The sequence below is a fragment of the Saccopteryx leptura genome, chromosome 1 (genome assembly GCF_036850995.1).
Source record: "Saccopteryx leptura isolate mSacLep1 chromosome 1, mSacLep1_pri_phased_curated, whole genome shotgun sequence".
NCBI classification, from domain to species: Eukaryota; Metazoa; Chordata; class Mammalia; order Chiroptera; family Emballonuridae; genus Saccopteryx; species Saccopteryx leptura.
This window is the reverse complement of record NC_089503.1, coordinates 125,071,267-125,086,443: the sequence shown is the minus strand read 5'-3', so window position 1 is coordinate 125,086,443 and position 15,177 is coordinate 125,071,267. Positions and strand designations below refer to the sequence as shown.

At 42.0% G+C, this 15,177-nt stretch overlaps 1 protein-coding gene across 8 annotated transcripts in view; it reads right to left on the bottom strand.

The window, feature by feature from the left end:
• CTNND2 (catenin delta 2) overlaps positions 1 to 15,177 on the bottom strand; it is a 944,271-nt gene that overhangs the window by 92,839 nt on the left and 836,255 nt on the right. For 5 of the 8 annotated variants that reach the window (XM_066374395.1, XM_066374405.1, XM_066374415.1 and 2 more), the window contains 2 exons: positions 13,791 to 13,865; positions 12,574 to 12,724 (listed from right to left, as the gene is read on the bottom strand). In XM_066374395.1, the coding sequence (XP_066230492.1) occupies positions 12,574 to 12,724; positions 13,791 to 13,865 (226 nt within the window). The remainder of the gene's footprint in view (positions 1 to 12,573; positions 12,725 to 13,790; positions 13,866 to 15,177) is intronic. The other 3 variants (XM_066374422.1, XM_066374439.1, XM_066374455.1) reach the window with 1 other exon arrangement.

Below are 15,177 nucleotides of genomic sequence, written 5' to 3'. Positions count from 1 at the left end.
CACTTCCCCAGCCCCATGTGAACTCCCCACATCCTTCACTCCATCACTGCCTAGAGCCACCAGGCGCAGGCGGGGGTGGCCTTAGGCCTGCTGGGAAACTGGAAAGCACGGATTCTGGATTTGTTCTTTTAGGCAAAGTGAGAAGATAAAGCATGACTCAGTCACTCTTCCTATTTGTGCCTAATTAACCCCAATGCAATCATGTTTACACACATGAGGTTACTCATCCATTTAAATGGGCTTTGTTGTAAATTGTACTTAATTAGTGACTGCTCTCTACTCATTGTTTGCTGCTTAAAGATTGTTACTATCCAATCAAGTAGCATAGTCACATGCTTACCACTTAAAATATTGATCCAGGGGAGGCCCTCCAATTCAAATGTTTTTAGCTAATTTGAGCCCTTCGCCTAATGGAAAGTAGGTAACAGAATAATTCTTCTATTTTCCCATATGAAGATGCTTTAGGAACAACACTCCTGTTTCTTCATTTGACAAATTTCCTTGTCAATACAGATCATGTCCTTGCCAATACCCTTTCTCATTTTATCCACTACTTCTTCCCAGCCTGGACCAATAGTGAGAATGTGTGAGAATAAAATACTATTCCAATACTGCTCTTTTGGGTGAGTGAGGTGTCAAGGAATAAGATGCCACACTAGGATCTACAACGGATCTGATAGAATGCTAAACCAGTAGCTGTCAACCATGGATGTACATTACAATCAGCCAGGGAGCCACAAAGTAAAGGCTAATAGTTGAACATCTCTAGGGATGGGCTCAGGTGATTCTAATGTACAACCAATAACAGGAATCATGTTGTAAAAAAGTGCTTCCTATTTGCTTTGGATTGCACAATAAAAACAAGGCAGGTAGTTCTGGTTTCAGGGGTGAAGGGTGGTGCTGTATTCCAGGTGAGGAAGGAGGGTGTGGCTACATCAAACTGTCAGTGATGCTTGTGGTACAGGTTATGTCCAATGTTGAATAATTAGGAAAATCTATGTGTGAAACCAAATTTGGTTTAGACTCCAACCTATTATGCATTCAAACAAAACTCAGACGTGTCTACTGGATGTCCAAACAGCTTTGTTATGGGGTTCCTTTGTTATGGGGGTTCCTGCAGCAAACAAGAAAGATCCTTTCCTATTCCCATGGAGCTCACAGTCTAGCAGAACATTAACAATGAAACACCTACCGCAGCTGTCATCACATTCACACGATGTGAGGCATTGTCAGGGCTTTCAAAAGAAACATAAAAAGAGGGGAAGATGTTCTTGTTACTAAAGAGCTATCAGCTTGGCCGAAAAGAAGACTCTAGTCAACTAGTCATAGAGACTAATACGGTCTTGTACACAGCCTTCCTTACATGTCAACTTGGGGGTACAGAGATAAGGAAGATGGGTCATGGGTAGATAGGAAAGGAAGTGAAAGAATAATTGGGGGGTCAGAGTAGCTGAAGTGACAACATCGAAAAGTGAGTGGTAAGAGGAGGGACAGTAGGGAGAATGCCCAATTCTAAGTACCGAGGATGGACAGAGAAAGTTAAGAGTAAAATGATCTGGATGATGTGGGTCATGCAGTGATCCAAACAGCTGGAAGCTGAGCTTCCTAGTAGAGGGAGGGGAGGAAGGGAGAGAGGGTGAGCTCCTACAATTCAGAAACTGATGGCAGGGCTATAACGCAGAGGAATCTCTGGTATCTGTAGGCGCTCGGCTTCCAAGCCCAGCCATCGGTGAATACTGATCATGTTCTTTAAGCATCCCAATTTAACTAAAGCTGCAACTAAACTGAGTTTAAGGCTCAGATATAGCTCAAACCTTTGTCAGGTGACTCAACTCTCCAACTAAGCAATCTGATAGAAGATATGGGGTGCTCTTGTTTTTTGGAGACATCTGTTACCTACTTCAGTCAATTCTCATATTTTAATACACAACGTCTGGCACAAATAGCAAATCACAAGGTGTGCAAAGAAGCAGGAAAATGGTCCAAAAATTAAGAGAAAAGATAGTCACTGTACTCAAATCCTCAAATAAACCAGATGTTAGAATGAGCAGACAGGGATTCGTCTGTGACATACGTGTTAAACTATTGAGTGGATAAATGAACAACACATGTGAAAAAATGGACAAAGTCAGCAGAGAAATAAAAACTAGAAGGAAGAAACAAGTGGGAATTTCATAGCTGGAAAACACAACATCAGAACTTATGACTTCATATGATGGGCTTGCAGAAGATTGACCCAGCATAGGGCTTAGAGGCAGACTGGAGGGGGGAAGAGCCAAAGGCATAGAAGGAGAAGAAAATTAGGAAAGTTTTATCTTAGAAACCAAGGTATATGAAAATGTCAAATGCTGCTGGAAGGTTTGAGCAAGATTAAAAGAGAGAGGTGCCCATTCTGGGAAGTATGGAGACTCTTGGGGCCTTAATACAACCATTTTATTGAAAGCAAACCAGGTAGCAGAGTTCATTTTATGCCTTTACATCATAGAAATTCTGCATATTCCTTAACTGGAGTCCCACACAAAGGTCAGGGTGGCAGTAGTGAGGGGAGGTGGCCCAGGAAGGGAGAGAGAGGCAAAGGGAGCCAGGCAGGAAGCTCACGTGCCCTGCTCCGGCCACGCGGCAGGCGAGCGAAAGCTCAAATGCACATGAAGAGTAAAGAGAGTTGAAGAACTTCCCTCGCGAAGTACCAACAAGACATCACGATGGATTTCCTATATAAGGATAAAGGAAAGGAAGAACGCCCCCCCCCCCATTTCTATCCATTTCTATTACTTGAAAAATAAGAGCATATAAAAAACTATTTTTTAAATATGTAAGGAGTAAAGGAGACTATTGAAAGTCCATCCACCTTTTGAGTTCCAGATAGAGGGACAGCGTGAAGGTGTCTTGTATCGGAACTTGTAGGTGCGAGGCTTGTCTAGGGCAGAACTTCCAAATCATGTCTTCAGCATGGCACAGATGGAAAAAATGGTAACACCCGTGACGTGTCCGGGAGTAAGGGCTGTGCCCTGTTGAAGGAACAAGGCTTAGGAACACTCAGATGCTCACCGGACCCTCCTAAAGGCTGAAGGTATTGAGATTTCAGCACACTTGACCCATTCAAAGTGTACCACGTGGGGAATTCTGGTAAAAAGAAGTGAGTTGAGGTTTGTCCACTATGGTATCCGCAGGGGTCCTGGCACACACTGGCCCTCCGTAACTGAGAAAGCCTGTGGGTCATCCCTCACACACACCTCTATTCCGACATTTTAAGAGTAACAAGGTCGCTGTTTTAACAAACCTGACTGTCACAGACACTAAGCGGTATCAGTCTGCAGAGTTAATCTTCAATTAAAAAGTTTAACACCACCATTTTCCATTTCATGGCTCTAACTTTCCTTTCTGATGAGTAAATTAGATCGCTGAAGTCTCAAGGTGAGGACAACAGGCATATTTTATCTTCTGATCTTTCATATTGAACACCCTCTAATGTTGGTGTTGGACTATTAGCGACTCCAATTTAAAAGCAAACACATTGCACATCACTATATGTCCGCACCAGCCTGGCTTATATTGTCATAAGGACAATAAAACTTGGGATCCAAAGGATATTATGTGCTTTAGGAAATAAGCCACTTGTCTTTTATCATTTTATTCCTAAGGCATTTATTTCATCGGACATTATTCAAAGACATTACACAGAATTGAATAGAGAAATTTTATTTTGAATTTGAAAAACAGGCTTTCCTGATGGTAAATTTTCATGAACTATCTAGGTTATAAGAGAAGTAATCCTTGAGTTTCAACTACGTTTCTTGAAAGAACTGTTAGGACATTTTGATGAGGAGCTGTCAAAAACTGCCTGAGTCTGTGCCTCTCTCTCCTCCGACCCAGTACCTCTGACTCTGGCCTGGCCAGATTACAGACAGGCTTCTCCTTCAGGAGCAAACTCCGCTCTTGCTGCTCATGCCCCTGCAGCCCTGGGTCCTGGCCTCGGGCTCCTCGGGTGCCAGCGGGCTGTACCTCCAGGCTGGCACCCACCCCTGGGTCCCTGACCTCTTGCCTGGGGTTTGCTGTGTCCTTCCTGGGAGAAGAGGCTGTTCGCTTCTCCTCTGATCGCCTCAGGTGTCCTCCAGGGCAGAAACACCTGCCCACACAATATACAGCGTCAGCCTATACCACTTTTTTTTCCAGCAGAACCCCCAATTACGGTCATCCTTCCCGGCTCTGCAATTCCTCAAGGGCCAGCAGAGTGAATACAACCAAATGGAAGCCCAAGCAGCTGAAAAGAGTGCTCACCTGTAAGCTTTCAGATTACTTTCTAATCTATTATTTTTAGTGTTAGAGAGTAAAAAGAACAATTTCTTTCCACACGATTAAGACATTTTGTTTGTTTGGCAAGGGAAGATGGCAGTCAACACGTAGAAGAAATACAATTTTAAAACATCATCCTGTGAAAAGCCTCTCTTCCATCTTTGGGTTCTCAAGATTTGGGGTATTTGAGAAGAGTCGTTTTATTTCTCATGCATTCTCCTCTTTTCTTTTAAAACTGTTTGGCCAGGCATAAAATGAATACCTAAAGAGTCAAATTAAAGTAAGCGGGGAATCTCTTTCTCACTTATTCCTTTATTTTGAGGTCTTGAAGCAGAGATCCTGAATCGGAATCAACTGGAAACTCCTCAGTTTTGCATTTTCCCTATTGGAGGACTCCCAAGGGGCGAACCATTGTCTCATTTAATAAAATAATTATTGGCTGTTTGATTTATTTACAAGTTCCCTTTCCAAGGAATTTATATCTGCCAGACCCAGCTGCCAAAATTCCCCAACAGGTGTGTGAAGTTAATTAATAAAGAACCCATGGCTCCATGGGAAAGGGAGGCAGCATTCATGAGATTAGGTTCCTGGGTTTGGGAGATAAGACCTCAAACATAGGCACCGAATCTAAAGTTACCGAGTTGTAGCCAAAGTACACAGCTTTGCCATTGCCCAGGGTTTGGCTAGTGAAGTCTGGTTTTTAAAGTGAGCTGGCAAAGAATGATCTGATACATCACCTTGTCTGGGAAACCAGGCTTCTTTTTAAAATACTAATTGAAATTGCATGCGTTTTAATTAAAACAACATCTGCTAGGGTCTGAAGAAACATGTCTTGAAAAGCAGAGAAGGCATGTCACGAAAATGTCCTCAAACTGAATTAATAAAGTAAAGCTTTCAAATTCCCAGGCAGAAAAAAATAACACATAGCCTCCCCAGGTTGCACTGAAAAGGGTTGTAGACCTCAGTCTGTCGCTGGGCACAGAGGGGACAGCTTCCCCAGGGCCAAAACAAAACAGGTAGAGAAGGTGCCCTTGGTGCTGTGTGATGAGAGGTCTGGGAGAGATCTTCCCTCCAGAACAGCGTGCCCACATGCCAAGGGGTTCTGCCACACGCAAGTCATTGGCATGAGATGAGACAATAACAAAATACACACCATGTTCTATTTTAACTGATGGGTGTGCCATGTGTTTTTAGACCCTCTTTGTCCTGGTTTTGCTAGGAGACACTGTGGGTGCAAAGCAGTATTCTGAGTGCCCAGAGAATGATGACCGGGTTGCACTTCAATCCAGGCTGAAGAATTTAGATAGACTTTGAGAGATGATCTCCTGAGTAGCATCTGGAATGCTGCTTCATGGAGATGAAGACCCAGCTTTAGTATCTGCTTATTCCCCAGAGACCATGCTCTTATTTTTAGAGAATTGGGTAAAATGTATCCCAAAGTTTGCATGAAGATCAGTATTTATAAGTCTAGAATCCTATCGATACACGTCTCAAAAATTCAGCTGTGAGATCACTGAATGAAAGAATGCTTGGTGCATCTATATGTGAAATATGGTTCAGCCATAAAAAGAATAAAATCTTACCATCTGCAAGAACACGGATGAACCTAGATGGTACTGTGCTACGTAAAATAGGTGAGACTGAGAAGGACAAAGGCCCCATGATTTCACTCAGATGTGGACTCTAAAAAACAAAATAAATGAACAAGCAAAACAGAAACAGACTAATAGATACAAAGTAAATTCTGATGATTGCCAGATAGGAGGGAGTTGGGGGACAGGTGAAAAACCTGAAGGGATTAAGAAGTACAAATTGATAGTTACAGAACAGTCACAGGGATGTGAAGTACACCATAGGAAATATAGTCAATAATATTGTCATAACTATGTATGCTGCCAGGTGGGTACTAGATTTATCAGGGTAGTCATTCTATAAGTTACATAAAAGTCTAGTCACTGGGTTGCACACTTGAAACTAATATAATATTGTATATCAACTGTAATTAAAAATGCTTTTTTAAAAAAGAGAGAGAATGTTTACAAAGTAATGTAACATTTCAGGACAATTTGGATATATGGCTTTTCCCCTCCTGTTCTCCAAAGGAAAAATACACTTTTAAGTAGAGGTCTGGCATGGAGTGTGGGGGTATAGGAAGAGGGGTGACTGCCATTCTAATTCAGTCTTTATTTTCACTTAAAGACTAATAGTTTATATTTATTTATAAATGTTTTATTTATTAAAAAATGTTGCCCTTTAAATATAATCAGCAACCATTGTCTATAGATCCATTCTTCAGAATAAATAACCCATTATTCATCCACCAGTGAATTATTATAGTACATATGTACTGAGTGCCTGTTACAGGTATAGCAAAGTGTTAGGCATTGTAGGAAATAAAAGTAGTATTTTACTTTTATATGCATGCATCACAACTTCTCCCAATGACATAATAAGCAGGGATCTGGCACCCTCTTAATGTTACCCTGTTAAATTTAATTTTCTAAATAAAAAAAGAAGTAAGAGATAGTACAAGAATAAAACTCCATATTGGAAATCTAGGATGAATAAAAAGATTCCTTATCAAATAGGTGTGACCCACCTCCACTCTGAGTTCAGCAGGAAGGCCACTCTGAGCTGGGCATTGAGTGATGGGCGGGGCTCAGTGAGGAGCGAGCTACGAAAGAGTGTGCTGGGGAGGAACCAGCTGGGGTAACGGTGTGTAAGTGGGAATGAGGGCACAGACATGGATGTGGCTGAAGAATTCATGGAAAGGATGGTCAGAGGTAAGAGGCAGTTTAGGGTGAGCCTGGACAGTGCCCCCGATGTGACACTGAGACAGTCACAGGACAGGCCACCTTATGTATTGGAAAACTCAAGTGTGGGGCCCATGCTCTACTTTGTAACTATTTTGACACAGCCTTTTGATTATCTATGCTGTCTGCAAATGCAGCAAAACCAAGCAGCACACAGGGCGCAATTACTCTCTTTAGGATTATCTTCCATTGGGTGGATAGCATGGGTGAATGACCAATGTTTGGCAAGGGCTAGATAGCTCCCTGTCAAGTGCTTATATGTGCTTTATATTTTGTTTTTTAATCTTATTGGAGTTTTTTGTTTTGTTTTGTTTTGTTGGCAGAGAGAGAGTGGGAATTTGGCTAAATTAAGTAGCTGCCATCTTCATCAGGAAGTGTCAACCTGCTGAAATGGATGGCATTTTGCTAAGCTGGTTAAAGTGATAAAACATTGTATGCTCTTTTCACTGAAGCTAATTATTACCATTAATTTAAAAAGAAAAAACAAAGAAAGTTTTCTGAATGATGAGATGACACTTAGAAGGATAATTACCATTTTCAGAAGGTCACACAGAAAATGTGTGGATGTGCACTAAACTGGATGACTTCACTGAGTCTCAGTCTCTCAGTAGAACACAAAGATCTATGTGTAGCATACTTACTGCCTGCCCAATGGCAGGGACACACACAGAATCATGGGCACACACAGGAGAGACAGAGAAGCTGACATTCCTTTTAGTGCTACTCTATGATCCTCATTAGAGCTGACAGGGTAGAGTGATTGCTTTTCAATGGCTTATCTAGAGTTTTCCTGATAATGGGGTCCAAGGAAGATAAACCCTTCCCTAACCTGAGTGTGGAAGCCGCTCCTCCCCTCACCTCAAACTGAAAGAATGACCTAAGATGAGATGGAATTTAAAGTGAAAACGCAAAACCAATGATGGGAAGAATAGGAATCCCTCTGAAATCACGACTGCCTGCACACATCTGGTAAACTTGAGTAACAAAATGAACTGGCTTTTTGATAACTTTTTTTATTAGTATAATATCCCTTTCTTTAGCTGATGTTTTATTTAATTTGCTTACTCAATATGTTGCTGACTTGGAATTCATTTCAAAGTGATGGTCAGACAGGAAAAAAATTTGTTCAGTCATTCGGCGAATACTTAGGATGGTCCTACTACTGTGGATTAAGTGCTGCTCCAGGTACATAGGCTACATCAGTGAACAAGTGAGACAGAATTTCCTGCCCTTAATGGGCTTACGTTTCAATGTGGGGAGATGGACAACTAACAAGATAAATAACTAATAAGTTGTATATTAGAAGATGGTCAGTGTTGTGGAGAAAAATAAGGCAGGGAAAGGAGCTGGGGGTAGAATTTCAAAAATGGAGGCCATAAAAGGTTCTGTTGGGAAACTGGCACTTGAATAAAGACCTGAGTGGAGTGAGAACTGAGACGCATAGACGCCTGAAGAAAGAGGATTCTAGACAGAGGAAAGAGCAAGTTCAAAGGCCCTGAGGCAGGACTGTGCTCATATGATAAGGGAAGCATAGTAGCTCAGTGGCCTTAGCAAAGTTGGTGAGAGTGAGAGGCGAATGAGTGAGGTTAGAGAAGGAACAGAGTACCACATCACTCAGAGTTGTGTCTAAAAAAGCTTTTATTCTACACTGAGAGAGATGAGGAGTTACTGGGGGTTTGAGTGGAGAAATGACATGCTCTAAGGTTTTAACAGGACCACACTGGTTTCTACTTTAAGAATAGATAGTAGGGGGCGAACACAGGAGCAGAAAGACCAGGTAGATGGCCATGAAAACAACCCAGATGAGAGATGATGGCAGGTTGGGGAAAAAGCAATGAAGGTGAGAAGTGTCAGATTCTGAGAAAATACAGAAGGAAAACGAGACTTGTTGATGGGTTGGAGATGAAGGGTGAGTAGTCAAACGGACTGCAGGTACCTGGCCTAGACCCCTACAAGGACAAATTGCTATTTGCTGTTGTGGGGAAGACTGTGGAAGAATAGGGTTTGGGGAGAGGATAAGGGAGTCAGGTCTGCAGTTGGTTCACTTCAGATGCCTGTTAGATAACCAGTGGAGATATTGGGCAGACAGCTCGGCACAGAGATGTGGGATTCATGCCAGAGATAGCTATTTGTGAGTTGTCAGAATATAGATGATTTTTAACACCGCGAAGTTATATGAGGTCACAGAAGCTTTGAGTGAGGGTTGGTAGGAAAGAGAAAATGTAGAAGTTTATTGTTTTTGTTCTTGGTTCAAAGTCATCGCAACTTACTTTTCAATATATAAAGTCCTAGGAAGCATTTTTCTATAAAAATCACTACTTTGATATAATTATTTATTATTATAATTTTTTATTGATTTGAGAGAGAGAAAAACATCAATTTGTTGTACCACTTATTTATGCAGCCATTGGTTGATTATTCTATGTGCACTGCCTGGGGATTGAACCTGCAACCTTGTCATTTGGGGACGATGCTCAAAACAGCCGAGCTACCCGGGGCTAGGGCAGATACAATATTTAAAGTCAAAGAATTACCAAAGGTTGCATTTTCTTTCTCCTAGATAGACTATAATGGTGCGCTTTTGTTTTAGCTTTTTGGGGTTGTTGTTAAATTCTGCTTTTTTCATTCAAGAAAAAAGTTATTGATTCTATAAAGCCTGTGACTTAGATATTTTCACTTCTCTTCTTAAGTGATTGGCTCCCTTTCCTGTCTGGTGACATTTGATAGTAAAGGCTTAATTTAACAGGGGCAATATGGAACTCCGAATGTGCCTGCCTCAGAGAGTGCGCTAGATAACTGGCCTCCGAGAAAGAAGGGATGCCCGGCAGCTAAAGGACCGATCAATAGTTCCTTATTTTGTTATATTTTAATCCACCAAAAGAAATAAAACACGTAAACTCACAATACCGTGTAGTGAGTATCCAGGCAGTAGACTGATTAGCTATTGATTTTTCCTCCATTTTCTAGAAGAGCAACAGGATTTTATCGGAAGGCCCTCCCTGTCCTATCTGAAATAGCAACATAAGGGAAGGGAGAGCAGAGAGGGAGACAGACAGGATCCTGGCCTTTGAGCTACTGGCCTACTTTCAATAATCAACAAAACCCACAAACAATATTTAAGTTAAATTCAAACTAAATTTAAATATAAAATTCTGTTTATTTCATGCCTTATAATGCATTTCAAGTATAACAAACAATTGCAGGTGTTATGTCTGTTAGGTAGAACAAAACGTAGCTCCATTTTGCCTCTCCTAACTCCCGTTTTCACTGGGACTTTGCAGAACACAGTGACCACAATCTAACCCAAGAGGAATGGACATGGTTGAGAAACTCAACAGCTGTCAACACTTCTTGGAGTTCCTGGAACTGACTAATCGCAGACTGACCCACCCAGATCCCTTCCAAGAGCAGGCGGAATTCTACCAGCTCCCTAGCAATGTGCCTGTCAGCAGGAACTTTCAAAGCCTATAAATCCCCCAGAGTCCTTTTTCTCGGGGCTGATGCTTTTTTGGCCTCAGCCCACCTGCACGCAGATACACTAATAAAGTCCATTGTTTTATCTCCCTTGGTTTCATGTGATTCCTCTCAGGGAACCTAACAATACCAAGATTTGAAGTCTGGTTTCCTTGGGAATAAATACATGGCTGGAGGCCTGTGGAAACTCTGGTTTTTATTGGAAGGTGTGATGGGTACGATGAAGTGGGAAAAGGAAAATGGCTAGCTCCCAGGTCACAAAGGGCTTAGTATATCACACCCAGGAATCTGAATAGCAAAAAACAAACCCATGTATCTACGTAAAGTTTATGTATGACATTTGGATCCACACCTGGTATTCCAATTGCCCCAGGAACGAAATCTGGCTCCTTTGCCCACTTCCTCGCTTTCTCCCAGATCCCCAGAGACTGTACCCTGAACCTTTAGCATGGAGTGTGGTCCAGCTCCCTGCTGCTTGGCCTCCATTGATACTTGTTACTTGCAGCCAAGTTTGCCAGCCTTCCTGCTGTACTGACTGAACAATGACCTTTCTGGAATGATCTCTTTGATCCCAGAAGCTTACATTAGGACAATGGTCTGTGGGAGGCTGTGGCTCTTCCCAGGTAGACCCCAGTGGCTCCTTAGTTCTCCAGGCATCAATCAGCCTTGGCCTATTCTTGCCTAAAGAGGGACGAACCAGGATGCCTCTCCAGCCTGGGCTCTTACTACTCACTCTGCCTCAAGCACACAGGGACACCTGAAGACCTTGAACCCACTGGCTTGCTCTCAGTTCCCCTTCGAGGGGGCCTTCTGCAGAGGCACCTCCTCAGCTCAGATGCTCTTCTCCCCAAATATCCACACAGTTCACTCTTACCTCCTTCAAGTCTTGGCTCAAATGTTACCTTCTTAACAACTCCTATCTTGACTTTAACCTCCCATTTAAAAGTACAACTCCTTATGCTAAGTGAAAGAAGCCAGACACAAAAGCTCACATATTATATGATTTCATTAACATGAAACTTCCTGAATAGAAAAACCCACAGAAACAGAACACACATTGGTGGGGGCCAGCAGCTGGGAGGAGGGGAAAACAGGGGTGACTATTCACTGGGTACAGGGTTTTCCTTAGGGCAATGAAAATGTGTTGGGATCCGAGATCAGTGGTCATTGTACAACATTATGAAAATAATGCCACCAAAATGGTAAAGTTTAAAATGGTTACTTTTATGTTATATGACTGTTTCCTCAGTTAAAAAATGGGCAACCTCCCAAATTACTGTCTCCTTTACCAGGTCCATTTCTCCCCATAGAACATTCCTAACTCACAATGGGACTTATGTTTGTGTTTTGTTCATTGTACACTGCCCCCCTCCCAAACGTAAACTTCACAAGGCAAGGCCTCCTGTCTGTTTCACTCACTGATCTAATAATCTCTGGGTCTAGAACAGGCTTGGAACAACATAGGTCATGAATACATATTTGTTGAATATACATGTAATGTATGATCTTTTTAATGTTCATTAATAAAAGATCCTCCCTATTTCTTGAATATCAAATTAAAAGAAGACAATTCTCTAAACAATGAGATTAAAGAGTCAGTCTGGTCTCATCCAAAATAAATTTAAAAATTGAGAGAAGAAGCGAAATGGTTTGGATCCTGTTACAATTCCTATTCACCATTTGGAAAGCAAACAGAAAGGTTGACAAGGATTTAAAGGATCAGAAAGATGATACCCAGTGCTGAGCATCATGGGCATTTTTAATTTGCAAGGATTAGAAATGTCAACAAACACCACATTTGCCTCTGGATTCTAAAAGATAAATCAGGTCCTTGGATTTAAACTAGGAGAAATGGGAAAAATCATAGCCCCTAATAAATGCACTATTTCTGCATGTACATATGTTCTGCATGTGACTTGCTTCAATCACGTGGACACAACCGGGAAATATTTGCACTTAAAAACGGAGACACAGTGAATGGGAGAGAACATACCGATGAGCTCCTTATTTCGGACATCCAGGGCCATGTTCCGAAGCGCCGTGGCCACGGCGCACACCACACGGTCATTATCTATTCGCAGCAGCTCCACGAGGATGGGCAGGCCCTTCTCTTTTCGGACGGCGGCTCGGATGTACACTGACCACTGCGGAGAAGATGGAAGGCAACGATGTTAGAAGCGGAGGAGGAAAACCCTATGAGCAAATAGCATGTACAGGCTTTCAAACTGCTGTTTGCAGGAGCCAAAAAGGTAGAAGGATTATCAAGACCTAGTTGCAAAATAAGTTGAATAGGTTAGACATGGATTTAAGCGTTTTAATTCAATTTTTTTTTTGCCCTCAACGTATGATAAAAGTTTCAGGGTGAGTCAGTTAACTGCACTTTGCTTCTCTAGTGCCAGCGTTTTCTTTAAGTTGGAAAGCCATTTGTAGCCATTAGAGTAATGTGTGTGTGTACTTGATGCTTTAAGATGTGAAGGTTTGGGACAGAAAAGGCTGGCTACTGACATTAAGAGGAATAAAAAAAACCCTGGAGAAATTAAAAGATGATAAAAAAAATCGGGTGTGGTTGTTTTGTTTGTTTGTTTTAAAGAGATTTAATTTGGAGGTGGGACATAGAGGTGAGTTGCCAAATATACCATCAGTAAGCTGTTTGCTTAATAATTGAGAATAAATAAGTCAGGAAAAGGTAGGGGCAAGGAGAGGTAAATAGGACATTGAAAATTGAGAGTAAAAATTATAAACTTAAAAAGAAAACATGTAGATGAAAATATATTGTGTCTATGGCCATAACTCCATGTCTAATTTATAAAATATACAAATTGTCCTGGGTTAGCGGCTGTCAGCTGTCGACCTGAACAGAACACATTTACTGTTGAAATATACGTGCAGTATCAGAATGATAAAACATTGCAATTCATTCACAGAATGCAGGTAGGCCCAGGTTCTTCAGAGATTTGCAAATACACTTTATACTCTTGCACAGTGTTACAAAGAAGCACGTGCACTTTAAAAATCAACCCATAGAAGGGATTAATCTGTTGCAATTTCATTTTCACCTAAGAAAATGACATTTATGACGTGAAGTTTTGGATTCTGTGGTTGAGTCCTCCTGGGGACCACCAAAGGTGAAGCAAAGTCCCCATCCCTCCCCCGCCGGGCCCCTCCACCCCCATTCCCCATTGGGGCAGACACCCCAGAGCTGGCTCTCACCTGTGGCAGGCAGGGAGCCCCCTCTGGCAGTGAACGTAGGGCATACGCCATGCCTGCCACATCCTCAGCCCAGCCCTGCATGAAATATGAGATCAAGAAAACACACAACTTCATCCCATCCTACGTTAGAAGTCACATTCACATAGCTACTTATCACCATGAACTTATACCATACACTTTTCTCTTGCCCCCACTGCAGGAAGCTGGAGAGGTTGGGAAGCAGATAGAATTGCTAAAGCACCTTTTGATTGCAATCAACTATTTCACAGCCCTACTCTCAGGTAGCAAAGAATTGCATGGTCAGGGAGTCTTGGACATGGAAAAACATGCAGGTTTGGAAGTTGTTTCTTGGAATTTGGAGGGAGGTGCTCTGTGAACACTGTACAAAACCTCTATTGAAAATTTCACCTGCAATTTGATATGTTAAGACACAATTTTTGTCTACCTCCTCCACTACTTGTAAACCTCTGGTCTCCAGGGTCCAGGAAAGACAGGAAATCTGAGCTTACGCAGCCCATGCATTGTTGGGTTAGTACTTAACACTAAGAAAGGAAGCTAGAGAAACAAAGAGAATGAAAATCAGAGTGTAGGATCAATGTTTACCAATTGTGAGATGAACATCAACAATTGATTTTATACTGGGGACATACTCTGGATCTTTTGAAAAATGGTAGGGAATGTTCTTGGGAGCTTTGGCAGAAGGATGCATGGGTCCTAAAGATGGCCTCTTTTCTGGTAACACCTCATTCCAGCCCAGGATGCCAGGTTTGTAAACTAATGACCTCTTCTAATTCCCCAATACTGCTGGGAGGCAGTATTAGTATTCTTATTTTATAGAGGAGGAAATCTAGACACAAAGTTGTTTAGTAACCTGCCCACCGGGGTCAAATGTTTCCCTGACTCCCCATCCTGTTATTGCAAATCTGCTCCTCTTTATGATACTGACAGTCTCCCCTCCTCTGCCAGCATCTCCTTCTCTCCTGTGATCCTCTGTGCTCAGCCCCCCAGACACTGCCTTGCTCTCCCCTCCATCCTCCCAAACAGTGACAGAGGAGAACTCCACCATATCTGAAATAAGCCAAGAAGGGAAGGGTTATGACTTTATTTTCTTAGAAATCCAACTATTCTATCCCTCCCGTGTTGGGTGGAAAGATGATTTGGCGTTTGGAGAATAATGAGAGTCCTTCAGCTTTGTTGAGAACTGATTTGAGAGTTAAAAAAATGGCTACATATGGTAAAAAATGTGGATGAGTTACAGATACACCTTCTTGGTATGAGAAAATGGTCAACAGTCATATGTTCTTCCTCAGTGAAAAGGGATAACCTATGGCCAAGGTTTAAGTCCGAGGGAGCGGGAAATGGCTGAATTTGGTTGAGTTTACCTAGA